The 27,406-nt window shown below is 44.0% G+C and overlaps 3 protein-coding genes across 8 annotated transcripts in view; 2 read left to right on the top strand and 1 right to left on the bottom strand.

The window, feature by feature from the left end:
* Nucleotides 1-2,843, top strand: part of LOC106572705 (glucose-6-phosphate 1-dehydrogenase) — a 29,561-nt gene extending 26,718 nt beyond the window's left edge. For 2 of the 4 annotated variants that reach the window (XM_045696363.1, XM_014147110.2), the window contains 2 exons: nucleotides 1,602-1,667; nucleotides 2,416-2,843. In XM_045696363.1, the coding sequence (XP_045552319.1) occupies nucleotides 1,602-1,667; nucleotides 2,416-2,434 (85 nt within the window). In that variant the 3' untranslated portion in view covers nucleotides 2,435-2,843. Of the gene's footprint in view, nucleotides 1-1,601 lie in introns of all 4 variants that reach the window. The other 2 variants (XM_014147109.2, XM_014147108.2) reach the window with 1 other exon arrangement.
* LOC106572704 (ceramide kinase) lies at nucleotides 2,844-23,317 on the bottom strand. 3 transcript variants are annotated; one of them, XM_014147105.2, is made up of 14 exons: nucleotides 22,712-23,317; nucleotides 21,425-21,523; nucleotides 21,129-21,266; nucleotides 20,751-20,879; nucleotides 20,200-20,263; nucleotides 19,822-19,961; nucleotides 19,543-19,617; nucleotides 18,942-19,094; nucleotides 7,203-7,308; nucleotides 6,278-6,381; nucleotides 5,826-6,055; nucleotides 5,128-5,429; nucleotides 4,664-4,780; nucleotides 2,844-4,587 (listed from the first exon to the last, which is right to left on the bottom strand). In XM_014147105.2, exons 1-13 carry the CDS (start codon nucleotides 22,833-22,835, stop codon nucleotides 4,708-4,710), a joined length of 1,737 nt encoding a protein of 578 aa, XP_014002580.1. In that variant the 5' UTR covers nucleotides 22,836-23,317; the 3' UTR covers nucleotides 2,844-4,587; nucleotides 4,664-4,707. The 3 variants fall into 3 exon arrangements, with proteins under 3 accessions (XP_014002580.1, XP_014002579.1, XP_014002582.1); XM_014147104.2 differs by having other exon boundaries at nucleotides 2,844-4,780; nucleotides 22,712-23,312; XM_014147107.2 differs by having other exon boundaries at nucleotides 2,844-4,780; nucleotides 5,826-6,022; nucleotides 22,712-23,171.
* A 366-nt stretch (nucleotides 23,318-23,683) lies between these two features.
* Nucleotides 23,684-26,950, top strand: LOC106572706 (N-alpha-acetyltransferase 10). Its single transcript, XM_014147111.2, has 8 exons — nucleotides 23,684-23,902; nucleotides 24,290-24,388; nucleotides 24,590-24,648; nucleotides 24,733-24,778; nucleotides 24,974-25,089; nucleotides 25,390-25,434; nucleotides 25,757-25,841; nucleotides 26,107-26,950. Exons 1-8 carry the CDS (start codon nucleotides 23,882-23,884, stop codon nucleotides 26,290-26,292), a joined length of 657 nt encoding a protein of 218 aa, XP_014002586.1. The 5' UTR covers nucleotides 23,684-23,881; the 3' UTR covers nucleotides 26,293-26,950.
* The last annotated feature ends 456 nt before the right edge of the window (nucleotides 26,951-27,406 follow it).

Raw genomic sequence — 27,406 nt, 5'->3', positions numbered from 1 at the left:
TCCTCCACCCTCTATCTGTTCCTGTTGTTCCTCCACCCTCTATCTGTTCCTGTTGTTCCTCCACCCTCTATCGGTCCCTGTTGTTCCTCCACCCTCTATCTGTCCCTGTTCCTCCACCCTCTATCTGTCCCTGTTGTTCCTCCACCCTCTATCTGTTCCTGTTCCTCCACCCTCTATCTGTTCCTGTTGTTCCTCCACCCTCTATCTGTTCCTGTTGTTCCTCCACCCTCTATCTGTTCCTGTTGTTCCTCCACCCTCTATCTGTTCCTGTTGTTCCTCCACCCTCTATCTGTTCCTGTTCCTCCACCCTCTATCTGTTCCTGTTGTTCCTCCACCCTCTATCTGTCCCTGTTGTTCCTCCACCCTCTATCTGTTCCTGTTGTTCCTCCACCCTCTATCTGTTCCTGTTCCTCCACCCTCTATCTGTTCCTGTTCCTCCACCCTCTATCTGTTCCTGTTGTTCCTCCACCCTCTATCTGTCCCTGTTCCTCCACCCTCTATCTGTTCCTGTTGTTCCTCCACCCTCTATCTGTTCCTGTTCCTCCACCCTCTATCTGTTCCTGTTCCTCCACCCTCTATCTGTTCCTGTTGTTCCTCCACCCTCTATCTGTCCCTGTTCCTCCACCCTCTATCTGTTCCTGTTGTTCCTCCACCCTCTATCTGTTCCTGTTGTTCCTCCACCCTCTATCTGTTCCTGTTCCTCCTCCCTCTATCTGTTCCTGTTCCTCCACCCTCTATCGGTCCCTGTTGTTCCTCCACCCTCTATCTGTTCCTGTTGTTCCTCCACCCTCTATCTGTTCCTGTTGTTCCTCCACCCTCTATCTGTTCCTGTTGTTCCTCCACCCTCTATCTGTTCCTGTTCCTCCACCCTCTATCTGTTCCTGTTCCTCCACCCTCTATCGGTCCCTGTTGTTCCTCCACCCTCTATCTGTTCCTGTTGTTCCTCCACCCTCTATCTGTTCCTGTTCCTCCACCCTCTATCTGTTCCTGTTGTTCCTCCACCCTCTATCTGTTCCTGTTCCTCCTCCCTCTATCTGTTCCTGTTCCTCCACCCTCTATCTGTTCCTGTTGTTCCTCCACCCTCTATCTGTTCCTGTTCCTCCACCCTCTATCTGTTCCTGTTGTTCCTCCACCCTCTATCTGTTCCTGTTCCTCCACCCTCTATCTGTTCCTGTTGTTCCTCCACCCTCTATCTGTTCCTGTTCCTCCACCCTCTATCTGTACCTATTCCTGTTCCTCCTCCACCCTCTCTGTCCCTCTATCTGTCCCTGTTCCTCTACCCTCTATCTGTCACTCTATCGGTCCCTGTTGTTCCTCCACCCTCTATCTGTACCTGATCATGTTCCTCCACCCTCTCTGTCCCTGTTCCTCCTCCACCCTCTATCTTCCCCTGTTCCTCCTCCACCCTCTCTGTCCCTGTTCCTCCTCCACCCTCTATCTGTTCATCCACCCTCTATCTGTCCCTGTTGTTCCTCCTCCACCCTCTATCTGTCCCTGTTCCTCCTCCACCCCTGTTGTTCCTCCTCCACCCTCTATCTGTCCCTGTTCCTCCTCCACCCCTGTTGTTCCTCCTCCACCCTCTATCTGTCCCTGTTCCTCAGTCGTGGACCAAATGAAGCGGATGAGCTCGTGAGGAGGGTGGGATTCCGCTACGAGGGAACATACAAGTGGGTCAACCCCCACAGTGCATGACACAAGAAACACACACCAATTATACTGTGTGAAAGTTCCCTTGTGTTTGCTACTCTCGACTCCTTCGAGATGCTTATTTAACTCATACTGCATGAAAGAAAACTTTATATTCTGCATTTCTCACAATCCTGATGTTCCCTCGTCTCTCCTATTTGAGTTGGCATGGTATCATACTGTACTGTATGTGCCGTAGCCAACGTGTCATTTGGGCACGTGTTTGGCATGACAACGAACACAGTGGACTTGGTTAAAACACAAACCGATCTGAACCACCAGGCGACAAATCAGTATTATGAACAACTCTTCTGAACTTGATTCATGTTTGATTACAGCATGACTATCCAGATTGATTGTGACAAAATAAATCATGATCATTTATTGACTTCACTCTTTGATTGTTTGATTGACGATGTAAATTCCTGTGAGACTGTCGTCTAGAAAGCATTGAGCACACTGAAGGGAGGAGGTAAGGTAAGAAGCTCTTTACTATGTTCTTAAATCTAAGCTCGTGAAAATCACTGACTTACAAAAGAAATGATCCTATTGGGATCTAAAAACTAAAAACCTCCAAAACATGATAAACTTTCTCAACCTGACTAATTATATTTCCATCTACATCAGCACATTCCTGTGTATCACTCAGTCCTGGCCTAGTCTGGGCCTAATTTAAGTTGCTCCGCTAGACTGGCTGTTGACTGATGTTTCCTGTTTCTCTCCCTCCAGGTATATGTCCCAGTTCTGAGCCTGCTGTCACTCCATAGCCCACAGACCGTTACTGCTGGGAGGGCCGGAGGAAGCAGAATGAATGAAAGACCAAAAATGTGTCACTGTATACATTGGGTGCACTCGTTTTACATTGCCTGGTTCCCCGGGTGGGTGAAAATGTCACCAGGACAAATGGAATCGTCTAAAATGTACAATGGGCGATGCAAAACAAATGTGCCCAATGACAATGGCTGATTCATAAAATTTGCAATGTATGCTTGGATCAACTCTGTCACTGTGGTTTTGAGAAGAGTTTGAGAATGGTCTCAATGTTCAAGAACAACAGGTTTGTCCTACTCTTCTATACTCACAAGATAAGTTTATCTTGCTCTCTGGGAGTAAACGTCAGTTCTGTCATAAACAATAAATGATGTGTAAGGTAAAAATTCTGCTTATTAATAAGGTGTCTGTTTATTATGTGCAACATTTTCATAAATGCAAATCAGTAGCTGAAATAAACATACACATTTACAGGCGAAAATACCATAAGCTACTGGCATCAAGTCATATCAAGCTGTATCATTGTTTGTAGAAAATATGATATATTGGGTGTAAAAAACCCATTAAGAACATCTTCCTAATATTGAGTTGCGCACCCCCCCCCCCGTTTCCCTCAGAACAGCCTCATGTTGACTCCGATGCTTCCCACAGTTGTGTCAAGTTGGCTGGATGTCCTTTGGGTGGTGGACCATTCTTTATACACTCGGGAAACTACGTGAAAAACCCAGCAGCGTTGCTGTTCTTGACACAAACCGGTGCGTCTGGGACCTACTGCCATACCCCGTTCAAAGGCACTTACATATTTTGTCTTGCCCGGTAACCCTCTGGATGGCACACACACAATCCATGTCTCAATTGTCTCGAGGCTTAAAAGTCCTTCTTTAAAACGGTCTCCTCCCCTTCATCTACACTGATTGAAGTGGATTTAACAAGTGACATCAATAAGGGATCATAGCTTTCACCTGGATTCACCTGTCATGAAAAGTGCAGGTGTTCTTAATGTTTTGAACACAGTGTACATTCCTTGAATTACCTCAAACTTCCATCTAAAGACTTGTCAAAATATTCAGGAATGATTTGGTTAAGAGAGAACGCAGATGAAGTGAAATGGAAGGCTCTTTTGGGTATTGTGTTATGTTCAGTCACACCTACTTCCAAAGTTAGACATCATTCATGACCATTGTCCCACTAACTTGTATGTTGCCCCTACTAGTTACAGTAGCCATTTCATCAGGTATGTCAAATGTAAGGCTCTGCTGGTTATTCTGTTGATAGTCACAGGTCAGACATCCCAGGTCAGACATCCCACTAACTGATACGCTGTCATTGAGCCTACATGGGGTTCATACAGTAATACAGCCTTCTTCAGTTGTGATACATCTGAGTGTCACAGTAAGGCTCCATTCACTCTATAAAAAACTACACCAGAGAGAAAGCCATTTCATTGGTCCTAGCTGGCAGAATTATTATGTTTTATTTTCTGCCATTATTTTTCTCTGGAAGTAGTGTGAACGGACCCTACCACGGCCTCCCTCAGTCAGTAGTGTGAACGGACCCTACCACGGCCTCCCTCAGTCAGTAGTGTGAACGGACCCTAACACGGCCTCCCTCAGTCAGTAGTGTGAATGGACCCTACCACGGCCTCCCTCAGTCAGTAGTGTGAACGGACCCTACCACGGCCTCCCTCAGTCAGTAGTGTGAACGGACCCCAACACGGCCTCCCTCAGTCAGTAGTGTGAACGGACCCTACCACGGCCTCCCTCAGTCAGTAGTGTGAACGGACCCTACCACGGCCTCCCTCAGTCAGTAGTGTGAACGGACCCTACCACGGCCTCCCTCAGTCAGTAGTATGAACGGACCCCAACACGGCCTCCCTCAGTCAGTAGTGTGAACGGACCCTACCACGGCCTCCCTCAGTCAGTAGTGTGAACGGACCCCAACACGGCCTCCCTCAGTCAGTAGTGTGAACGGACCCCACCACGGCCTCCCTCAGTCAGTAGTGTGAACGGACCCTAACACGGCCTCCCTCAGTCAGTAGTGTGAACGGACCCTACCACGGCCTCCCTCAGTCAGTAGTGTGAACGGACCCCAACACGGCCTCCCTCAGTCAGTAGTGTGAACGGACCCTACCACGGCCTCCCTCAGTCAGTAGTGTGAACGGACCCCAACACGGCCTCCCTCAGTCAGTAGTGTGAACGGACCCTACCACGGCCTCCCTCAGTCAGTAGTGTGAACGGACCCTAACACGGTTCACTTCCTGGTGGGCGTGGCTGATCCGTCCTCCATGCCCCGGGCATACAAACGCACCAGCTGACCATGAACCCTGGGAGGGAGGGAGGGAGGGAGGGAGGAATAGAGGGAGGGAGGGAGGGAGGGACAGGACAACAAGGCAAATGAGGACAGGGTAGGAAAGCGCAGCATTGACATGTCATACTATCATGCTAAGTCTAACTCCTGTGCTGGCTGAAATATTTTATTTCTCCTTTCCAGCACGATTTCAGCAATGATGGTGAATGTGTAACCAGGCTAAAGCAGTACAGCTTGGCTCAGCTCAGTTGTATGAAAAGATTACTAGAGGCTTCAGGTTGGGCCTGAAGCAGAGCACTAAATGTACACTGAAACTCTATCAGGTAAGTATTGATTTCCATCATGTGATAAGATGTCTCTTACCTGCAGAGGATCTCAGTGTGAGGAAGTATTTCTCCGTCACAGTTCCACACAGACACTGAAGGAGGCTTACTGCAGCACAGGCCACACAACAAGTCTTTCTTCCTCCTGTCGTTCGCCATCCCTCGCTCCTCTCCTCTTTCTACCAGGTGATGTTGGGAACCGCTCCGGCTTGTTCTCTCTCCCTCTTCCCCCATCCCTCCACCATTTACTGTCTCCTCTTCATCCTCATCCTCCTTTTCTCCGGGCGGGAGAGAGAAACGTACTGCCTTCACGCGGTGGACATCCACGAAGGGCAGGTCAAACTTAGAAGGGAAGATCGAAAAACTGTCAATCAAATACAGCAGCAACTTCTTCCTTTCATCACAAGATGTTTATTTTAGGCCTTTTAGTGCTGCAGCTAGATGTTACTCCATCAGCAATTGTTCCTATGTCTTTCTCAGACCACAGATATTTCCATACTGTTATACTTGGAACGTGGCATGCCAGTCCACATGGTACGATAGCGATCTAACAAGCAATATGGCTTCAGAATTTGGCCTATTATCCAGGCTACAGTACCTGTGGAGGTTGTACCTACATAGTCCTAGGTTCAGGTTGGTTAGGATTAAAATGACCTGGCACCAGGTTAGAGTTACCTGGCACCGGGTTAGAGTTACCTGGCACCGGGTTAGAGTTACCTGGCACTGGGTTAGAGTTACCTGGTCCTGTGTGCTGGTGTGTCTGTGTAGGAAGGTGAGGAACCCTAGGGGGTGTGTGTCCCGTACAATGATGAGGTCACCTGTCCCATCAGCCAGGTGTGCTGAGGGGGACAGCCCCAGGGGACTGCGAGGACAGGAGCTGGACATACAGGTGAGGGACACAGCCTTGAACCGGCCCTCTACACTCACCCAATCACCTGCAGCACGAGGCAGAGAGAGCAGAGGAAGTTCTGTGACCGACCAGGGTTTGAGCCCTGCTCTCCTGCATGCCACAATAGTTAGCCCACTGAGCTAAAGCCCAGGCATTAACTCTAGGAGCTAACATAAGTCTTCCAGTATCAGGCAAAGTTACTCATCACCCAAGCGTGGTTGGAATTGCGTTACATAGGATGTGTGTAGACTGTAGAGTCTGTGTAGACTTTTGCCTAGACTGCGTGTTTTTATAGACTTACCCTCTGAGTCGCTGCTGAACTGACTGAAGTGGGAGATGTAGTTGGAACTAGCATCTGGAGAGTGGGGGAACAGTCTCTCTGTGCTCTTAGAACACACACTGCACCTGGAACACCGCACACACACACATTACCAACGATTGCTCTTTTTTTACACGTGACATGGGTATAACATACTGATGCATTCTAGTGATGTAACAACAGCACCTGTTCCTGATAGCCATGCATTCCATTCATATGTGTATCGTCATCTTACCCTCCCTCACAGACCCTTGGGCTGGCTATCTATCACTGACTAAAGACCGGTACAGTCTTTCAAAGATACCAGCGTCCTTTTATATGTAGATTCTACCAGTTCCTTTCCTTTCTTTCACCCAGGTAGGCTACAGTCTGCTTTCACAGACCAGGAGGTGCTGTCTCTCCTTTCGTCCAGATCAGGTTGCCCTAGGTTGGCATGGAATCCGCCCTCCTTAAGGTACAGGAGTACACCCGACACCTGGGTCTCTGTTGCAGGAGGAAGTGACTGAGGTTCTTCCCCAGGGGGAATTGAGGTCATGTCACTATAGCCTTCTGATGACGTCAAGTAGCCAGAACACTTTCTCCCCGTGGAACGGTTGAGGTGATGATATCTAGGGCAACTGTTCCTATCAGGACCTTACATTTGAGACAGGTAGTGGTATCAGAAGTCCCTCTGTTAGCTTCAGTGAGTTGTTAATGCTAAACTTATCATTATGTGGTTAAGAACACACACTGTCAATCACAAAATTTAGAGGAGCATGTGCAAGTACGTATGTATTAGTATCTCTCTGTAACAATGAAAGAGGAGGACCATCCTCCTTTTCTTCCCTGGGTAAGCCTTGTTTTGGGTCTGTGTACCAGGCAGTGAGTGAGTGTTTTTAATTCTCTGAGAAATATAGTTAGTTGCTACCCAGAGAGGCAGCGTGTGTTGTCCCTGGGGTTGGAGAGCTGGGGGTCTGCTGGTAGGTACTGAACTAGGCCTGCATAGCTCCTGTTACTCAGGTACACCATAGCACCTGGGGGAAGAGAGGGCGGGAGAGGGTTAGCAACCATCCTACAGATGTATGATCCTACTTTGAGCCAAAATAATCCTGCAGCAACAGGAAATGTGAATTTATTATATTATTATTATAATTCATTGACATTTTTGTAGGGGTTGATTACATTTTTCAGAATGGAAAATCAAATCATGAAATGTCAAAGTGGAAATTACAAACTTCAGAAGCTACAAGTTTAAAGTTCTCCTGCAACAGGGTGTACAAATTAAGATCCTACATCTGTATGGCTTTGACTCATACTGTAAACACAGAGAAACTCCATCCTCACTACCTCTCACTCTCTAACTGGTATGCAACACTATATTTGAATGTTCTGTCATGATGCATGTTGTCATTATAGACATGATTTACTTCTTAGAGCTTGTGATATGGTGATATGTAGTGAGTGACACACAACGGTGCCCCCCCCTTTCTGTTAAGGCAAGTCATCCAGGTCCTGACTGAGGCAGCAAAGCCTCCCCACACCATCATACTGCCATGCTGACCATTGGTATGAGGTTCTTACAGTGGAATGCAGTGTTGGTTTCCATTATGTCTGGCAAAAAACAATCTCGTCCAAAAAGTTGACTCAAGTTTGCCAAAAAGCACCTGGGTGATCATCAAGACTCCTGGAAGAATGTTCTATGGACAGATGAGTCAAAAGTATAACTTTTTGGACAGCATGGATCCCATTATGCCTGGCGAAAACCAAACAATGCATTCCACAGTAAGAACCTTATACCAACGGTCAAGCATTGTGGTGGTGGTAGTGTGATGGGGATGCTTTTCAGCCTCAGTCAGAACCTGGATGACTGAGAGGGGGCAAATACTTTTTCACAGATCTGTAGATATACATGTAGATATATACAGTACCAGTCAAAAGTTTGGATACACCTACTCATTCAAGGGTTTTCTTTATTTTTACTATTTTTTAGAGGAGCATGTGCTAGTACGTATATATTAGTTCCTCTCTGTAACAAGTAAAGATGAGGATTTTCTACATTGTAGAATAATAGTGAAGACATCAAAACTATGAAATAACACATGGAATCATGTAGTAACCAAAAAAGTGTTAAAGAATTCAAAATAGATTTTAGATTCTTCAAAGTAGCCAACCTATGCCTTGATGATGGCTTATCACACTTTTGGTATTCTCTCAACCAGCTTCACCTGGAATGCTTTTCCAACAGTCTTGAAAGAGTTCCCACATATGCTGACCACTTGTTGGCTGCTTTTCCTTCAATCTACGGTCCAACTCATCCCAAACCATCTCAATTGGGTTGAGGCCGGGTCATCTGATGCAGCACTCCATGACTCTCCTTCTTGGTCAAATAGCGCTTACACAGCCTGGAGGTGTGTTGGGTCATTAAGCTGTTGAAAAACAAATGATAGTCCCACTAAGTGCAAACCAGATGGGATGGTGAATTGTTGCAGAATGCTGTGGTTGCCATGTTGGTTAATTGAGCCTTGAATTCAAAATAAATCACCAACAGTGTCACCAGCAAAGCACCCCCACACCATCACACTACCTCCTCCATGCTTCACGGTGGGAACCATCCATTCACCTACTCTGCGTCTCACAAAGACAAGGCGATTGGAACCAAAAATCTCAAATTTGGACTCATCAGACCAAAGGACAGATTTCCACCGGTCTAATGTCCATTGCTTGTGTTTCTTGGCCCAAGCAAGTCTTCTTATTGGTGTCCTTTAGTAGTGGTTTCTTTGTAGCAATTCGACCATGAAGGACTGATTCACACAGTCTCCTCTGAACAGTTCATGTTGAGATGTGTCTGTTACTTGAACTCTGTGAAGCATTTATTTGGGCTGCAATTTCTGAGGCTGGTAACTAATGAACTTATCCTCTGCAGCAGAGGTAACTCTGGGTCTTCCTTTTCTCTGGCGGTCCTCATGAGAGCCAGTTTCATCATAGAGCTTGATGGTTTTTGCGACTGCACTTGAAGAAACATTCAAAGTTCTTGAAATTTTCAGGATTGACTGACCTTCATGTCTTGAAGTAATGATGGGCTTGTTTCTCTTTGCTTATTTGAGCTGTTTTTGCCATAATTAGGATTTGGTCTTTTACCAAATAGGGCTATCTTCTGTATACCACCCCTACCTTGTCACAACACAACTGATTGGCTCAAACGCATTAAGAAGAAAATAAATTCCACAAATTAACTTTTAACAAGGCACACCTGTTAATTGAAATGCATTCCTGGTGACTACCTCAAGAAGCTACTACATGACTCCATGTGTTATTTCATAGCTTTGATGTCTTCACTATTCTTCTACAATGTAGAAAATATATATTTTTTAAAACCCTGGAGTGAGTAGGTTTGTCCAAACTTTTGACTGGTACTGTATATATACAGTGCATTTGGAAAATATTCAGAACCGCTGACTTTTTCCACATTTTGTTACATTACAGCCTTATTCTAAAATGGATTAAATCGTTTTTTTCCCTCATCGATCTACACATAATCCCTCATAATGACAAAGTAAAAAGAAAAACTTCAATATCACATTTACATAAGTATTCAGACCCTTTACTCAGTACTTTGTTGAAGCACCTTTGGCAATGATTACAAGTCTTCTTGGGTATGACGCTGCAATCTTGGCACACCTGTGTTTGGGGAGTTTCTCCCATTTTTCTCTGCAGATCCTCTCAAACTCTGTCAGGTTGGATGGGGAGCGTCGCTGCACAGCTATTTTCAGGTCTCTCCAGAGATGTTCGGTCAAGTTCAATTCCAGGCTCTGTCTGGGCCACTCAAGGACATTCAGAGACTTGTCACAAAGCCATTCCTGCGTTGTCTTGGCTGTGTGCTTAGGGTTGCTGTCCTGTTGGAAGGAGAACCTTCTCCCCAGTCTGAGGTCCTGAGCGCTTTGGAGCAGGTTTTCATCAAGGATCTCTCCGTACTTTGTTCCGTTCATATTTCCCTTGATCCTGACTAGTCTCCCAGTCCCTGCCGCTGAAAAACATCCCCACAGCATGATGCTGCCACCATCATGCTTCACCGTAGGGGTGGTACCAGGTTTCCTCCAGAAGTGATGCTTGGCATTCAGGCTAAAGAGTTATATCTTGGTTTCATCAGAACAGAGAAACTTGTTTCTCATGGTCTGCGCGTCCTTTAGGTGCCTTTTGGCAAACTCCAAGCGGGCTGTCATGTGCCTTTTACTGAGGAGTGGCTTCCGTTTGGCCACTCTACCATAAAGGCCTGATTGGTGGAGTGCTGCAGAGATGGTTGTTCTTCTGGAAAGTTCTCCCATCTCCAAGACAATCCTGTCTTGGAGCTCTGCGGACAATTCCTTCAACCACATGGCTTGGTTTTTGCTCTGACATGCACTGGTGTGTGCCTTTCCAAATCATGTCCAATCAATTGAATTTACCACAGGTGGACTCCAATCAAGTGGTAGAAACATCTCAATGGAAACAGGATGCACCTGAGCTGAATTTCGAGTCTCATAGCAAAGGGTCAGAATACTTTTGTAAATAAGGTATTTCTGATTTTTCTAAATTTCTAAAAACCTGTTTTCACTTTGTCATTAGGAGTATTGTGTGTAGATTGATGAGGAAAAATATATAATTTAATCAATTTTAGAATAAGGCTGTAATGTAACAAAATGTTGAAAAGGGAAGGTCTGAACTTTCTGAATGCATTGTAAATATAAATATATAGATATATAGATATCATACATTGTGGCCATCCTATTAAATAAGTTGTATTCTCATTTCTAAATTAAATTAGCTGTATTGTCATTTCTAATTCTAGCGTTATCCTCTGACCTTCACCTTGGTCTAGCAGATGGTGTTTAAGAAATATTGGAGTAATAATGCAATAGCCTCTGCTTTAGGCCATGAGGCATTTCATATACAGTATACCTGAGTAGTCATATCTGAGAGGCCCCGTCTATGACATACAGTACTAGTCAAAAGTTTGGACACCAACTCATTCCAGGGTTTTTCTTTATTTTTACTAGTGAAGACATCAAAACTATGAAATAACACATATGGAATCATGTAGTAACCAAAAAAGTGTTTAACAAATAAAATATATATATATATTTGAGATGCTCAGCTTTGTAAACTCTTGGCATTCTCTCAACCAGGCTGTATCACATCTCGCCGTGATTGGGAGTCCCATAGGGCGGCGCAAAATTGGCCCAGCATCGTCCGGGTTTGGCCGGCGTAGGCCGTCATTGTAAATACAAATTTGTTCTTAACTGACTTGCCTATTTAAATTTAAATAATTATAATAAATTAAACCAGCTTCATAAACCACCTGCAATGAATTTCAATTAACAGGTGTGCCTTGTTAAAAGTTCATTTGTGGAATTTCTTTCCTTCTTAATGCGTTTGAGCCAATCAGTTGTGTTGTGACAAGGTAGGGGTGGTATACAGAAGATAGCCCTATTTGGTAAAAGACCAAATCCATATTATGGCAAGAACAGCTCAAATGTATTTATTTATTTATTTATTTATTTCACCTTTATTTAACCAGGTAGGCAAGTTGAGAACAAGTTCTCATTTACAATTGCGACCTGGGCAGGATAAAGCAAAGCAGTTCGACACATACAACAACACAGAGTTACACATGGAGTAAAACAAACATACAGTCAATAATACGGTAGAAAAATAAGTCTATATACAATGTGATCAAATGAGGTGAGATAAGGGAGGTAAAGGCAAAAAAGGCCATGGTGGCAAAGTAAATACAATATAGCAAGTAAAACACTGGAATGGTATATTTGTAGTGGAAGAAAGTGCAAAGTAGAAATAGAAATAATGGGGTGCAAAGGAGCTAAATAAATAAATAAATAAATACAGTAGGGGAAGAGGTAGTTGTTTGGGCTAAATTATAGATGGGCTATGTACAGGTGCAGTGATCTCTGAGCTGCTCTGACAGCTGGTGCTTAAAGCTAGTGAGGGAGATATGTGTTTCCAGTTTCAGAGATTTTTGTAGTTCATTCCAGTCATTGGCAGCAGAGAACTGGAAGGAGAGATGGCCAAAGGAGGAATTGGCTTTGGGGGTGACCAGAGAGATATACCTACTGGAGCGCGTGCTACAGGTGGGTGCTGCTATGGTGACCAGTGAGCTGAGATAAGGGGGGACTTTACCTAGCAGGGTCTTGTAGATGACCTGGAGCCAGTGGGTTTGGCGACAAGTATGAAGCGAAGGCCAGCCAACGAGAGCGTACAGGTCGCAGTGGTGGGTAGTATATGGGGCTTTGGTGACAAAACGGATGGCACTGTGATAGACTGCATCCAGTTTATTGAGTAGGGTATTGGAGGCTATTTTGTAAATGACATCGCCGAAGTCGAGGATTGGTAGGATGGTCAGTTTTACGAGGGTATGTTTGGCAGCATGAGTGAAGGATGCTTTGTTGCGAAATAGGAAGCCAATTCTAGATTTAACTTTGGATTGGAGATGTTTGATGTGAGTCTGGAAGGAGAGCATACAGTCTAACCAGACACCTAGGTATTTGTAGTTGTCCACATATTCTAAGTAAGAACCGTCCAGAGTAGTGATGCTGGACGGGCGGGCAGGTGCGGGCAGCGATCGGTTGAAGAGCATGCATTTAGTTTTACTTGTATTTAAGAGCAGTTGGAGACCACGGAAGGAGAGTTGTATGGCATTGAAGCTCGTCTGGAGGGTTGTTAACACAGTGTCCAAAGGAGGGCCAGAAGTATACAGAATGGTGTCGTCTGCATAGAGGTGGATCAGAGACTAACCAGCAGCAAGAGCGACATCATTGATGTATACAGAGAAAAGAGTTTGCCCAAGAATTGAACCCTGTGGCACCCCCATAGAGACTACCAGAGGCCCGGACAACAGGCCATCCGATTTGACACATTGAACTCTATCAGAGAAGTAGTTGGTGAACTAGGCGAGGCAATCATTTGAGAAACCAAGGCTATTGAGTCTGCCGATGAGGATGTGGTGATTGACATAGTCGAAAGCCTTGGCCAGGTCAATGAATACGGCAGCACAGTATTGTTTCTTATCGATGGCGGTTACGATATCGTTTAGGACCTTGAGCGTGGCTGAGGTGCACCCATGACCAGCTCTGAAACCAGATTGCATAGCGGAGAAGATGCGGTGGGATTCGAAATGGTCGGTAATTTGTTTGTTGACTTGGCTTTCGAAGACCTTAGAAAGGCAGGGTAGGATAGATATAGGTCTGTAGCAGTTTGGGTCAAGAGAGTCCCCTCCTTTGAAGAGGGGGATGACAGCAGCTGCTTTTCAATCTTTTGGAATCTCAGACGGCACGAAAGAGAAGTTGAACAGGCTAGTAATAGGGGTTGTAACAATTTCGGCAGATCATTTTAGAAAGAAAGGGTCCAGATTGTCTAGCCCGGCTGATTTGTAGGGGTCCAGATTTTTCAGCTCTTTCAAAACATCAGCTGACTGGATTTGGGAGAAGGAGAAATGGGGACGGCTTGGGCGAGTAGCTGTGGGGGGTGCAGTGCTGTAGACCGCGGTAGGGATAGCCAGGTGGAAAGCATGGCCAGCCATAGAAAATGCTTATTGAAATTCTCAATTGTACTGAATTTATCGGAGGTGACAGTTTCTCCTATCCTCAGTGCAGTGGGCAGCTGGGAGGAGGTGTTCTTATTCTCCATGGACTTTACAGTGTCCCAGAACTTTTTTGAGTTTGTGTTGCAGGAAGCAAATTTCTGCTTGAAAAAGCTAGCCTTGGCTTTTCTAACTGCCTGTGTATATTGGTTTCTAACTTCCATGAAAAGTTGCATATCACGGGGGCTGTCCGATGCTAATGCAGAACGCCACAAGATGTTTTTGTGTTGGTTGAGGGCAGTCAGGTCTGGAGAGAACCAAGGGCTATATCTGTTCCTGGTTCTAAATTTCTTGAATGGGGCATGCTTATTTAAGATGGTGAGGAAGGCATTTAAAAAAAAAATAACCAGGCATCCTCTACTGACGGGATGAGGTCAATATCCTTCCAGGATAGCCAGGCCAGGTCGATTAGAAAGGCTTGCTCGCTGAAATGTTTCAGGGAGCGTTTGACAGTGATGAGTGGAGGTCGTTTGACCGCTGACCCATTACGGATGCAGGCAATGAGGCAGTGATCGCTGAGATCTTGGTTGAAAACTATAAGCAAAGAGAAACGACAGTCCATCATTACTTTGACTGACCTTCATGTCTTAATCCGGAAAATTTCAAGAACTTTGAAAGTTTCTTCAAGTGCAGTTGCAAAAACCATTGTGGTTGAATTGCTGCAAAGAAACCACTACTAAAGGACACCAATAAGAAGACGAGACTTGCTTGGGCCAAGAAACACGAACAATGGACATTAGACCGGTGGAAATCTGTCCTTTGGTCTGATATATAAAAATGGCGCCGGAAGAAATGGCAGCAGTTTTACGGGCGCCCAACCAATTGTGCTATTATGTGTTTTTTTCATGTTATTTGTAACTTATTTTGTACATAAAGTTTCTGCCACCGTATCTTTACGGCAAAAAAGAGCTTCTGGATATCAGGACAGCGATCACTCACCTTGGATTAGATTAAGATTTTTTCTTCAACAAGCAGGAAGTACAGGACATTCTACAAACACCCGACAGGGCCAACATCCCCGTTATTTGCAAGAGAAAGAAACGCAGGTACAGAGGACACAGATCGGGATGCCTCGTGAGGACCCGCAGAAGGCGAGTGGGAAAGCTGCCGTTACCGTCAATATTACTCGCCAACGTGCAATCATTGGACAATAAATTAGACGAGGTACGATCACGAATATCATACTAACAGGACATCAAAAACTGTAATATCCTATGTTTCACGGAATCGTGGCTGAATGACGACATGGATATTCAGCTAGCGGGACATGCGCTGCACCGGATAGATAGAACAGCACACTCCGGTAAGACGAGGGGGGAGGGGCGGTCTGTGCATATTTGTTAACAACAGCTGGCGCACGAAATCTAAGGAAGCCTGAGGTTGAGTATATTGTGATAAATTGCAGGCCACACTACTTGCCTAGAGAGTTTTCAGCTGTACTTTTCATGGCTGTTTATTTACCACCACAGACTGATGCTGGCACTAAGACCGCACTAAGTCAGCTGTATCAGGAAATAATCAAACAGGAAACCACTCACCCAGAGGCGGCGCTCCTAGTGGCCGGAGACTATCATGCATGGAAACTTAAATCAGTTCTACCAAATTTCTATCAACATGTTAAATGTGCAACCAGAGGGGAAAAAAATTCTACATCACCTGTACTCCGCACACAGAGACGTGTACAGAGCTCTTCCTCGCCCTCCATTTGGAAAAATCCGACCACAACTCTATCCTCCTGAATCCTGCTTACAAGCATAAATTAAAGCACGAAGCACCAGGTCTATAGAAAAGTGGTCAGATGAAGCAGATGCTAAACTACAGGACTGTTTTGCTATCACAGACTGGAACATGTTCCGGGATTCTTCCGATGGCATTGAGGAGTACACCACATCAGTCACTGGCTTTATCAATAAGTGCATCGAGGACGTCGTCCCCACAGTGACTGTACGTACATACCCCAACCAGAAGCCATGGATTACAGGCAACATTCGCATTGAGCTAAAGGGTAGAGCTGCCGCTTTCAAGGTGCGGGACTCTAACACGGAAGCTTACAAGAAATCCTGCTATGCCCTGCGACGAACCATCAAACAGGCAAAACGTCAATACAGGGCTAAGATTGAATCATACTACACCGGCTTGCAAACCATTACAGACTACAAAGGGAAGCACAGCCGTGAGCTGCCCAGTGACTCAAGCCTACCAGAGGAGCAAAATCACTTCTATGCTCGCTTCGAGGCAAGCAACACTGAGGCATGCATGAGAGCATCAGCTGTTCCGGACGACTGTGTGATCACGCTCCCCGTAGCCGATGTAAGACCTTTAAACAGGTCAACATACACAAGGCTGCGGGGCCAGACGGATTACCAGGACGTGTGCTCCGGGCGTGTGCTGACCAACTAGCAGGAGTCTTCACTGACATTTTCAACATGTCCCTGATTGAGTCTGTAATACCAACATGTTTCAAGCAGACCACCATAGTCCCTGTGCCCAAGAACACAAAGGCAAACTGCCTAAATGACTACAGACCTGTAGCACTCATGTCCGTAGCCATGAAGTGCTTTGAAAGGCTGGTAATGGCTCACATCAACACTATTATCCCAGAAACCCTAGACCCACTCCAATTTGCACACCACCCAAACAGATCCACAGATGATGCAATCTCTATTGCACTCCACACTGCCCTTTCCCACCTGGACAAAAGGAACACTTATGTGAGAATGCTATTCATTGACAACAGCTCAGCGTTCAACACCATAGTACCCTCAAAGCTCATCACTAAGCTAAGGATCCTGGGACTAAACACCTCCCTCTGCAACTGGATCCTGGACTTCCTGACAGGCCGCCCCCAGGCGGTGAGGGTAGGTAGCAACACATCTGCCACGCTGATCCTCAACACTGGAGCCCCCCAGGGGTGCGTGCTCAGTCCCCTCCTGTACTCCCTGTTCACCCACGACTGCATGGCCAGGCACAACTCCAACACCATCATTAAGTTTGCAGACGACAGAACAGTGGTAGGCTTGATCACCGACAACGACGAGACAGCCTATAGGGAGGAGGTCAGAGACCTGGCCGGGTGGTGCCAGAATAACAACCTATCCCTCAACGTAACCAAGACTAAGAAGATGATTGTGGACTACAGGAAAAGGAGGACTGAGCACGCCCCCATTCTCATCAACGGGGTTGTAGTGGAGCAGGTTGAGAGCTTCAAGTTCCTTGGTGTCCACATCAACAACAAACTAGAATGGTCCAAACACACCAAGACAGTCGTGAAGAGGGCACGACAAAGCCTATTTCCCCTCAGGAAACTAAAAAGATTTGGCATGGGTCTTGAGATCCTCAAAAGGTTCTACAGCTGCAACATCGAGAGAATCCTGACTGGTTGCATCACTGCCTGGTAGGGCAATTGCTCGGGCCTCCGACCACAAGGCACTACAGAGGGTAGTGCGTACGGCCCAGTACATCACTGGGGCAAAGATGCCTGCCATCCAGGACCTCTACACCAGGCGGTGTCAGAGGAAGGCCCTAAAAATTGTCAAAGACCTCAGCCACCCCAGTCAGACTGTTCTCTCTACTACCGCATGGCAAGCGGTACCGGAGTGCCAAGTCTAGGACAAAAAGGCTTCTCAACAGTTTTTACCCCCAAGCCATAAGACTCCTGAACAGGTAATACAATGGCTACCCGGACTATTTGCATTGTGTGCCCCCCCAACCCCTCTTTTACGCTGCTGCTACTCTCTGTTTATCATATATGCATAGTCACTTTAACTATACGTTCATGTACATATGTACATACTACCTCAATTGGCCCGACCAACCAGTGCTCCCGCACATTGGCTAACCGGGCTATCTGCATTGTGTCCCGTCACCCACCACCCCCTCTTTTATGCTACTCTCTGTCCATCATATATGCATAGTCACTTTAACCATATCTACATACTACCTCAATCAGCCTGACTAACCGGTGTCTATATGTAGCCTCGCTACTTTTATAGCCTCGCTACTGTTTTTCACTGTCTTTTTACTGTCTTTTTACTGTTTTTATTTCTTTACTTACCTATTGTTCACCTAATACCTTTTTTACACTATTGGTTAGAGTCTGTAAGTAAGCATTTCATTATAAGGTCTACACCTGTTGTATTCGGCGCACGTGATAAATAAACTCTGATTTGATGAATCCAAATTTGAGATTTTTGGTTCCAACCGCCGTGTCTTTGTGAGATGCAGAGTAGGTGAATGAATGATATCCGCATGTGTGGTTCCCACCGTGAAGCATGGAGGAGGTGGTGTGATGGTGTGGGGGGTGCTTTGCTGGTGACACTGTCAGTGATTTATTTACAATTCAAGACACATGTAACCAGCATGGCTACCACAGCATTCTGCAGCTATACACCATCCCATCTGGTTTGCGCTTAGTGGGACTGTCATTTCTTTTTCAACAGGACAATGACCCAACACACACAGCCTGGAGGTAAGGGCTATTTGACCAAGAAGGAGAATGATGGAGTGCTGCATCAGATGACCTGGCCTCCACAATCTCCAGACCTCAACCTGATTTAAGATGGTTTGGGATGAGTTGGACAGCAGAAGGAAAAGCAGCCAACAAGTGCTCAGCATATGTGGTAACTCCTTCAAGACTGTTGGCAAAGCATTCCAGGGGAAGCTGGTTGAGAGAATGCCAAGACTGTGCAAAATTGTCATCAAGGCAAAGGGTGGCTACTTTGAAGAATCTCAAATCTAAAATATATTTTGATTTGTTTAACACATTTTTGGTTACTACATGATTCCATATGTGTTATTTCATAGTTTTGATGTCTTCTCTATTATTCTACAATATAGTAATAAAAAAAATAAGAAAAACCCTTGAATGAGTAGGTGTGTCCAAACTTTTGACTGGTACTGTATGTCTGCAATATTAGACCATGTGAAGCTGATGGTACTCAGCATCGCCTCATACATAGTGACTGCATCACATTATGCCAATAATCACAATAATGCACACCTTCTCGTCTATTATTGCTTGAATTTTTCGTTGCATACCTGAATAGTCATATCTGAAAGGCCCCATCCAGCGGTGTCTCTCACTTTCAGCCAGCACGTCTCCATAGAACCCGTATCCTACCAGAGACACAGAGTAACGCACCAGAGACGAGCGGTGGTGGACAGAACACACGTCCAGAGGCTGAGAGTCTCCTGCAATGGGTTGTTGGAATGTGGAGGACAAGGTAGATCATGATTTAGATAATGATTTAGATCATTGACATTAACTTCACAATTCTGCCCTTGTGAAATAATGATGCTGCTTATGACTAAAGTTGCTGCTTATGGCTCCTGTAAAGTGATGCTTTTCACATTTTAGCAGACGCTCTTATGCAGAGCGAGTAACAGGAGCAATTAAGGTTAAGTGCCTTGCTTATGGGCACATCGATAGATTTTTCAACTAGTCTGCTCAGGGATTCGAACCTGCAACCTCCCGGTTACTGGCTCAATGCTTAACCGCTAGGCTACCTGCTTCCTCAGTGGCTAAAGATATTGGCTGAACATGATTTTAAGCTACACCAGATAACAAAGTCAAGTACAATGTAATCTAAAATGTATTATTTGTTATTAACTGTGTTTTTAATTTATGATCATATCTCACCAATGATAATGTGCAGAGCAGAGGTCACTGGGTCGTTGACTCCCACAGTGGCAAAACACACGCAGTCTGTGGAGCCTGAGAGAACACACAGTCTCATATCAGATGCAACTATATAGTCAGGTTGAATCTTTACGTCTTTTCTCGATTCCTTGTGTCCTCCCTCCTTCTCAAAATTTCAGAAGGGCACGAAGAGAACATCATGGAACATTCACTTTCTTTGCGGAAGGACTTCTGAGATCAACCAAATGCATTTAATTCTTTATCGATGATGTCTCTCACCTGCAGGAATGATGCCAATGTGGAGGTCACATGACTGTAGGGAGGGGTCATGCTCTGATAGCCCCGCCTCCTGCTGTGTTCGGCCAATCACACCGTGCAGCAGCTCACTGAACATTCCATCCCCGCCCACACATACCACACTGAGGTAGGGACAAACATAAACAAACAGTGATGTGGTGAAACCCAATCCCAGGCTAAACCTGAAATGGAGTGCACTACTCAATACTCCCTATATAGTGCACTTCTTTTGAACAGAGTCCTATGGGCCTTACTACTTTTGACCAGAGGCCTCATCAAAAGGGGTGAATAGGGTAGCATTTCGTAATTGGCTGCCATAGCGTTGCTGTTAACATAACAACATTGAAATGTCTGACGTACCCATCGAAACCAGTTAGGTCTTTCTTCAGTATGTGGTCTCTCGCCTGGTTGGCCCGCTCTGTCACTGAATGACAAAAACAAAGCAGAATTTGTTTTACTATTAGAAATACAGCAATATACCATGTTATTATACAGCAATATACCATGTTATAACACAGCAACAGACCATCTTATTATATAGCAATAGAACATCTTATTATATAGCAACAGACCATCTTATTATATAGCAATAGAACATCTTATTATATAGCAATAGAACATCTTATTATATAGCAACAGAACATCTTATTATATAGCAACAGACCATCTTATTATATAGCAATAGAACATCTTATTATATAGCAATAGAACATCTTATTATATAGCAACAGAACATCTTATTATATAGCAACAGAACATGTAATCATGAGCATAATCATGTGTCACGCCAATATCACCACACAATGCCCTTGTTAATTAGCCTGCTACTGACAAACACCAAAACAAACTTAACTACCAGTTCTATACGTCACAGGATTTTCTACATCACTATTGTTTCACACGGGTCTCACCTACAACATGAGAGCTGACCCCTGCCAGCTCAAACAGTGGGGCCACTAGAGAGTGATAGATCTGCCTCCCTTGTTTCTTTCCTCCGAACGGGTTGATGAACACCAACAACCTGTGAGGACGAGAGGGGCCTGAGAGAGGAGAGGAGGATAGACCGATCAAAATAGCATATCAAAAGAAGAGTGGAGACAGAGTGGATCCATGGAAATCAACAGATGGGGTGGGGTGTGTTAGAATTTCAATACTTTTGTGATTTAAAAAAATTCTTCTAAAAACAATACTGGAGGATGTGTTCTTGCATTGCCTTTTGACCCTAAGGGGATTAATACATTTAAATGGAATTGACATCTTATCTCAGGACAAGTGAAGTTTTTCCTTACTGTGTGTTTTGAGGGCAATCCTCAGCTGGGTCATCCACTGGTCTCTGAGGTCCCTGCTGGGACAGCTGAACTGGGTCCTGCCCAGGCGCCATAGCAACCCATAGGAACTACCGCTGCTGCTACGCTTCACATAGAACACTGCAGAACAGGACACAGGGAGGGAGGGAGGAGGACACCAGGAAATTGCTTTTGTTTGATTTTGTGTTGTGTCTAATCTCGGCTCCCAGAACTAAATCTCTCGCTGCGTCTGTTACCAGAGACTGTGTGCCTGACCTTGGGGCAGTAAGATAACTCACCTGTGAAGTCTCTGTCTGTGTCTTCAATAACTGACCTCTGGGGCAGAACCTCCACATGCCCCTCCTCCACAGCAACAACCTCCGACACTGGTACTGAAACTAGGATCCCACAGGCACAGTATGACATTGAAACTTGTATTACATAAGCCCTGCTTATACATGGTGATAACATGCGTCCTTTGTCCTGATCTTGTCCACATTCTGATTGTGCTCACATTTTTAGACAGATGTAGATGATTAAAAGACACATTGCGATCTGATTGTGATCAGATCTTCCTTACCACCTCCAGAGGTAGTCAGGCACACATTGTGTCTGGATATCAGTCAACAGATTGCATACAGGGAGGAACCATCTAATATGGTCACAATGCGGACACAGTCGACACGTAAGAGACACATTTTAATACAATGTGTAGATGCGACAAACCTTGGTCAGATAGTGATTGGGTCATATTGATCAGCTCACCAAATTCACATGTTATAGCAAGGTGTTAACGAGGCTACACACACACACACACACACACACACACACACACACACACACACACACACACACACACACAAACTGGTAAATAATTTGCTTATATTGAGCTCATGTGGCTATTAATTAAAGGGCACATCGGATAGTGTGTGTGTGTGTGTGTGTGTGTGTGTGTGTGTGTGTGTGTGTGTGTGTGTGTGTGTGTGTGTGTTTTCTAGTGTTTCATGTTAGTGCTGTATAACTTGTTATTCACCTTTACAGGAAAAGGGACATTCTTCATGAGTGAAATACAGTGTACCTATAATAATTTGTATTTTTATACCAATTTCTCTGAAACACACACTACTTACTAGCCTACTAACTTTACAGAATGGATAGAATTTCATTTAATAATTGTTAAAATAAGTCTTCACATTTTACCACTAGCATGTAGCCTATTTACATCAGTTTCCACTTACATGCTGTCTCCAAGACAGGTTTGGTGACTTTCTATTAGTGGTACATAGCACACATTCACTCTACTCAAAACAACATGCATGCTGTGTAACGCCAGTGTGATTGAATGATTACCATATGAGGCTAGTCAAGTCTTCTTTTTATTTACTTTATTCTAAGAGTGAATGAGATTGTTATGCAATTATTACTAGGCAACCTAAGATACAATCCTATGTAAATCCTATCTGAGCCTACATGAAAGTGTATTTAAAAGTAATGTATATAATGAAATATCTACAATTAGAAAGAGAGGGGGTCAACAGATGCCATGCACGACGAAAGTAATGGATAAAATTATAAAAGGGACTCACCGGTCTTATCACGGTTCTTCTTATCGAGCTCAGTCCAGTTGAGGTGCCAGTCGGTAAGGGCTGCCCGGTAACGTTTCTTACCAACCCATAGACTGGACTCCAACTGTACTAGATCTACATCCATACTATATGTATCTCTACAAACGTCTATAGTATAGATAGACAGGATTGCAGTTCTCTATCTCACTATCACAGAAGAATGTAGGCAACCGAAGAACAATTTATTCTAGAAATGATTCCAATAATTCAATATTGCCGCATATTAAAATGGTCAACTTTCCAGATACAAGCTCCACTCTGAAAACAATATCTCAAAGTGTTGTTCAAATACAATAAAGGTCTGATAAGATTAATGAGAAACTTTTTTTTGTATCTGTAAAGTCCCTGTCTTTAGATTAACGCGCATGTCAGTGACAGGTAGGCTTCATCTCTAAAAATATTTTGTTTTCCTTATATCCCTCTCGCACCTGTCTTTAACATTTGCATGCTGCTCTCTGGTTGGCTGCTACTACCCGCGTTGCAGGTAATTAGCATAAAAGCATGTCATGCCAAAATATTGGATTCCTTTGACTCTTGAACTGCTCTGTATGAAATATCCTACATTTCAAAAGCCTGGTTCATTTTTTTGTTGTTGCCAACTCTAGTCTTTATAGACTAAACTGTCTGAACTTGAATTGAACTGAGAAGTTGCCTAATCATGTTGACTTAAATTACTATTAAAAAAAGATCAACGTAATACTGTGTGGACTATAGATGCACTTGATATATGGTAGCTCATCCCGCGTGTGCCAGGTAACACAGTTTTCACTGCTTTCCCGGCGCACCAGGCAAACTAATCAAGTGTGCCTTCACTGATACTACTGTTAGTCGCTCTGGATAAGAACGTCTGCTAAATTACTAAAATGTAAAATATGTCCATCAAAATGCTTTCCTGTCCACATTGGGTGTTGGAGGTTCTATTTCATTATTTCTGCTGTAGCCAGTCCAATCCCACGCAACTAGAGGCGGGACTCACCTCTGAACCCCTTCCGGTTTATCGCATGCTTCCCCTTCAATTTAGCTAGCTAACATATCTGAAACATAATATATAGACAACGTTAGGAGTTCATAACACACTTTGGTTCCATAATTTATACATTTCATTTATACATTGTGTCGGTCGAAGAAAACATGAATATTCGCAACGCGAGGGTAAGTGAGCCGCCGAGTCGACCATGCAATACTGTATTAGCTTGCTAACAAACGTTAGCTAGCTACCTAGCCACCCATCCCTAATAATAACAATGCAAGGCTTTGTGATAGCTCCACGTTTGCTTGTCAAGTCAAACTGCTGCTAGCTTATTTAGCTACTACGTAAATTGATTGCTACTATGGTAGCTAGCTGGATACACAGTGAACAAGAGTAGCCAGTTCAACTTCAAGTGTAGTTACGTTAGCTAGCTAGTGAAGTTAGTGACATTTGGATTGAATCAGTGTCCAGACATGACATCTCTCTGGTTGTACCTTTTCTCACGTGTATTAGTGCCATTGTTTCAATCAGTGTCCAAACCATTGACATGTCTTGTTCTGTTTTCTCAGCCGGAGGACCTTATGAACATGCAGCACTGCAACCTGCTGTGTCTCCCAGAGAACTACCAGATGAAATACTACTTCTACCATGGACTGTCCTGGCCACAGGTTAATATGGCATCCTCTTCATCATCAGACATCTCCATCACCACTTCATTCATATCACTTGAGTCAAGTCATTGTTCTTGCATTCAATCAGGCAAAAAGTAATCTAACTCATCAAGAGGAATGAGAAACATTTGATTTAGGTCTAGCTAGTTGTTAATAGATGCCTGTGCATCTAACATCACCTCTTTGTTCATCTTTCAGCTCTCCTACATCGCTGAGGATGAGAATGGCAAAATAGTGGGATATGTTTTGGCCAAAATGTGAGTATACCTGAACTACAGAGCTTATCTCATGCCATTGTTTGTCAGTGTCTATCAAGCTCTCACTCTTTGTGTGGCATATAGGGAGGAGGATCCAGATGATGTCCCCCATGGTCACATCACATCCCTGGTGAGTCTTGGTTCTGTACTGTTCATTGTAGTACTTTATAGCTTCAACATGGGATAGGCAGTAGGCTATGGAGGAGCTTGGAGAAGGAGGAGGGGACCTCTCATCTGCAGCACTTGTCAGGTTGTTTAGTTGCGGTTGTTGAGTGACAGGAAGGATTGTTAACAAATGTATGGATTGTGTCTGTCTGTCTCTCAGGCTGTCAAGCGCTCTCACAGACGTCTGGGTCTGGCTCAGAAGCTGATGGACCAAGCCAGCCGAGCTATGATTGAAAACTTCAACGCCAAATATGTCTCACTTCATGTCCGGAAAAGGTAGTGCAGTGTGCTGGATGTCTGTGTTGGACTTCAATAAGATGGTTCCATTTCTAGTCATTTGTATATTGCTCTTTGATAAGAATTTCCAGATTAGTAGTTGTAATGGAATGCTAAATACATATCACTCTCCTGTTGTCTAGAGAAGTATAGACGAAAGATCATTTGAATACAGTGAGACATTGTTTTTCAGACCATTCTTAATGTGACTTGTCTGGTTTTATCCTGTTGATCTCTATCTGTAGTTTTTTGGTTCACAAAGCACTTGAATTGCATCCATTTCATGTTCTCCTACTGCAGTAACCGAGCGGCCTTGCACCTGTACTCCAACACACTGAAATTCCAGTAAGTAACATGGAGCTCCTCCTAACTTGTTTAAACAAACCCTCCTAAAGCAAGTGCTTTTGTGAAGGTAGACGTTGCATGTCAGCCTCCTAGTCAAAGTGAGGTTGTCTCGGGAACTGTGGAGTCATATTCCCTACTGATACATCCAAATGATGGTCTCTGCTGCAGAATTCAAATGTATCCAGGCGTTGTTTATTTAATTTATTTTTCCCTTCTTTAACCAAGGATTGTTTGCAGTGCTACAATCACGATCAATGTCCATGTGTAATGTGTTTATCCTATTCCCCACTCACATACTAATCATTTTCATTAATCTCCATAGGATTAGTGAAATAGAGCCCAAGTACTATGCAGATGGGGAGGATGCCTATGCCATGAAGAGAGACTTAGCTCATATGGCTGATGAGGTGAGTTTTAACTCCTATCCTTCTTTCCAGCAGCATGGCTTGATAGTGTTTTGTATACAGTGGCTCCTCTCTGCCGTGAGGGTAAGGTCAACCTTTCACCAAACCATTAAGAGAGACACCTCCACACACTGCAGTCTTTGTTTACCAATACTCTACATGGGAGCATAGATTAGTGTCTCTTTTTATCATCGGCGGGAACATATGTGGATATCCAGAACCTGGTCAAAGCTGCATTCTGACCAAGTGTGTCTGTTTCTGTCTATAGGTCCCACAGTTGAGGAAGCCAGGAGTGAAGGCACTGGGTCAGGAGACCCTTACGGCTACGACCACACTCGGTGACCAGGAGAAAGAGGGAGAGAGGGACAGTGGCGGAGAGAGCAAAGAGCTCAGTGAAGTTAGCGAAGCAACAGAGAGCACAGACGTCAAAGATTCATCCTCCGATTCACAATGACTCTGACATCTTTAGTAGCCATTTTTAAATTTCACCATGAAAGTTACTTACTACACTTTTTATCTCTTTCCAAATAGGAAAAAACAGATTTGGCTTCAGTCTTCACCCAGTGTTTGTCTTCAACTATTCACCTCAGTTACTTTGTATATTTTACCTTTACAACATACACCGTACAGTAACATATTTTACCTTTACACCATACAGTAGTATATTTTACTATTACTGTGTTCACCCTACAGTAATATATTTTACCTTTACAGTGTACACCCTACAGTAATATATTTTATCTTTACAGTGTACACTGCACAGTAATATATTTTACTTTACACCGTACAGTAATATATTTTACCTTTAGAGCATACACCGTACAGTAATAGTTTTTTTTCCCATAACTTTCTCTGTTGTCATTAGTGACAAACAAAGCGAATTGAGAACTGGTTGAAAGGAATGTTTTTGGAACTGGAATGAAAGTGGATTTTGAGCTAAAATTCACGACTGGTTCCACAAGTTTTTTTTATTATATTTGATGTTGTCACTAGCACTTCACCGTCGGCCACCCCACCCATAATCTACACATTTTGAAAACATAACCAGTGTTTTTGGATGTGTCTAAATCAGGTCTGTTAAGTATTCTTCAAAATAAAAGTTTTAAGTAATACATTTTGTAGTGTATTTCTTTGTGTACTAGATGGCCAGTAAAATGTAACAAAATATTTTGAGAAATTCTCAGTGACCAATAGGTCACTTTTGCGTTTTTGCAACCAGCACTTATAAACGAGTCTTACATTTTGATTGCTGCTGGTAGAAATGTAATGAATAGAGCTGACAAAGTCCATATTTTACTTGACTGAGAAGCATGTGTTGCACAGAACAAACTTAAGCATGCAGGTCTGTTTCTTTCTTCAGTAGAACTGACCAGACAGACAGAGATGCTCTGGGTTTGTTCCTATTGTATCTATCACCTTCACACATGTGTATGTAGCCTGCCTTGTGGCGCTATCTTTCTCACACACATTTTAAGAGGTGTTGAAGTACATATAATGCTGTCTTTAGCAGGACGTCCAGATTTAAAACTGAACATTTTATTTTCTCTTAAATGATTGAAGTATATATA

The sequence above is a fragment of the Salmo salar genome, chromosome ssa15, assembly GCF_905237065.1.
Source record: "Salmo salar chromosome ssa15, Ssal_v3.1, whole genome shotgun sequence".
NCBI classification, from domain to species: Eukaryota; Metazoa; Chordata; class Actinopteri; order Salmoniformes; family Salmonidae; genus Salmo; species Salmo salar.
The sequence above is the reverse complement of the archived record's forward strand: the minus strand, read 5'-3'. Positions and strand labels throughout refer to the sequence as shown.

Bases quoted from the DNA above. Each gene is read 5' to 3' on its own strand.
- LOC106572704 (XM_014147105.2), bottom strand. From the start codon at position 22,835: ATGGATGTAGATCTAGTACAGTTGGAGTCCAGTCTATGGGTTGGTAAG. The intron at 21,524-22,711 runs GTGAGTCCCTTT...GTGGGATCCTAG, and splicing joins GAAGAACCGTGATAAGACCG to TTTCAGTACCAGTGTCGGAG. The intron at 19,618-19,821 runs GTGAGAGACATC...GTGTTCTCTCAG, and splicing joins CATTGGCATCATTCCTGCAG to GCTCCACAGACTGCGTGTGT.
- LOC106572706 (XM_014147111.2), top strand. From the start codon at position 23,882: ATGAATATTCGCAACGCGAGG. The intron at 24,389-24,589 runs GTTAATATGGCA...TTCATCTTTCAG, and splicing joins ATGGACTGTCCTGGCCACAG to CTCTCCTACATCGCTGAGGA. The intron at 24,649-24,732 runs GTGAGTATACCT...TGTGGCATATAG, and splicing joins GGATATGTTTTGGCCAAAAT to GGAGGAGGATCCAGATGATG.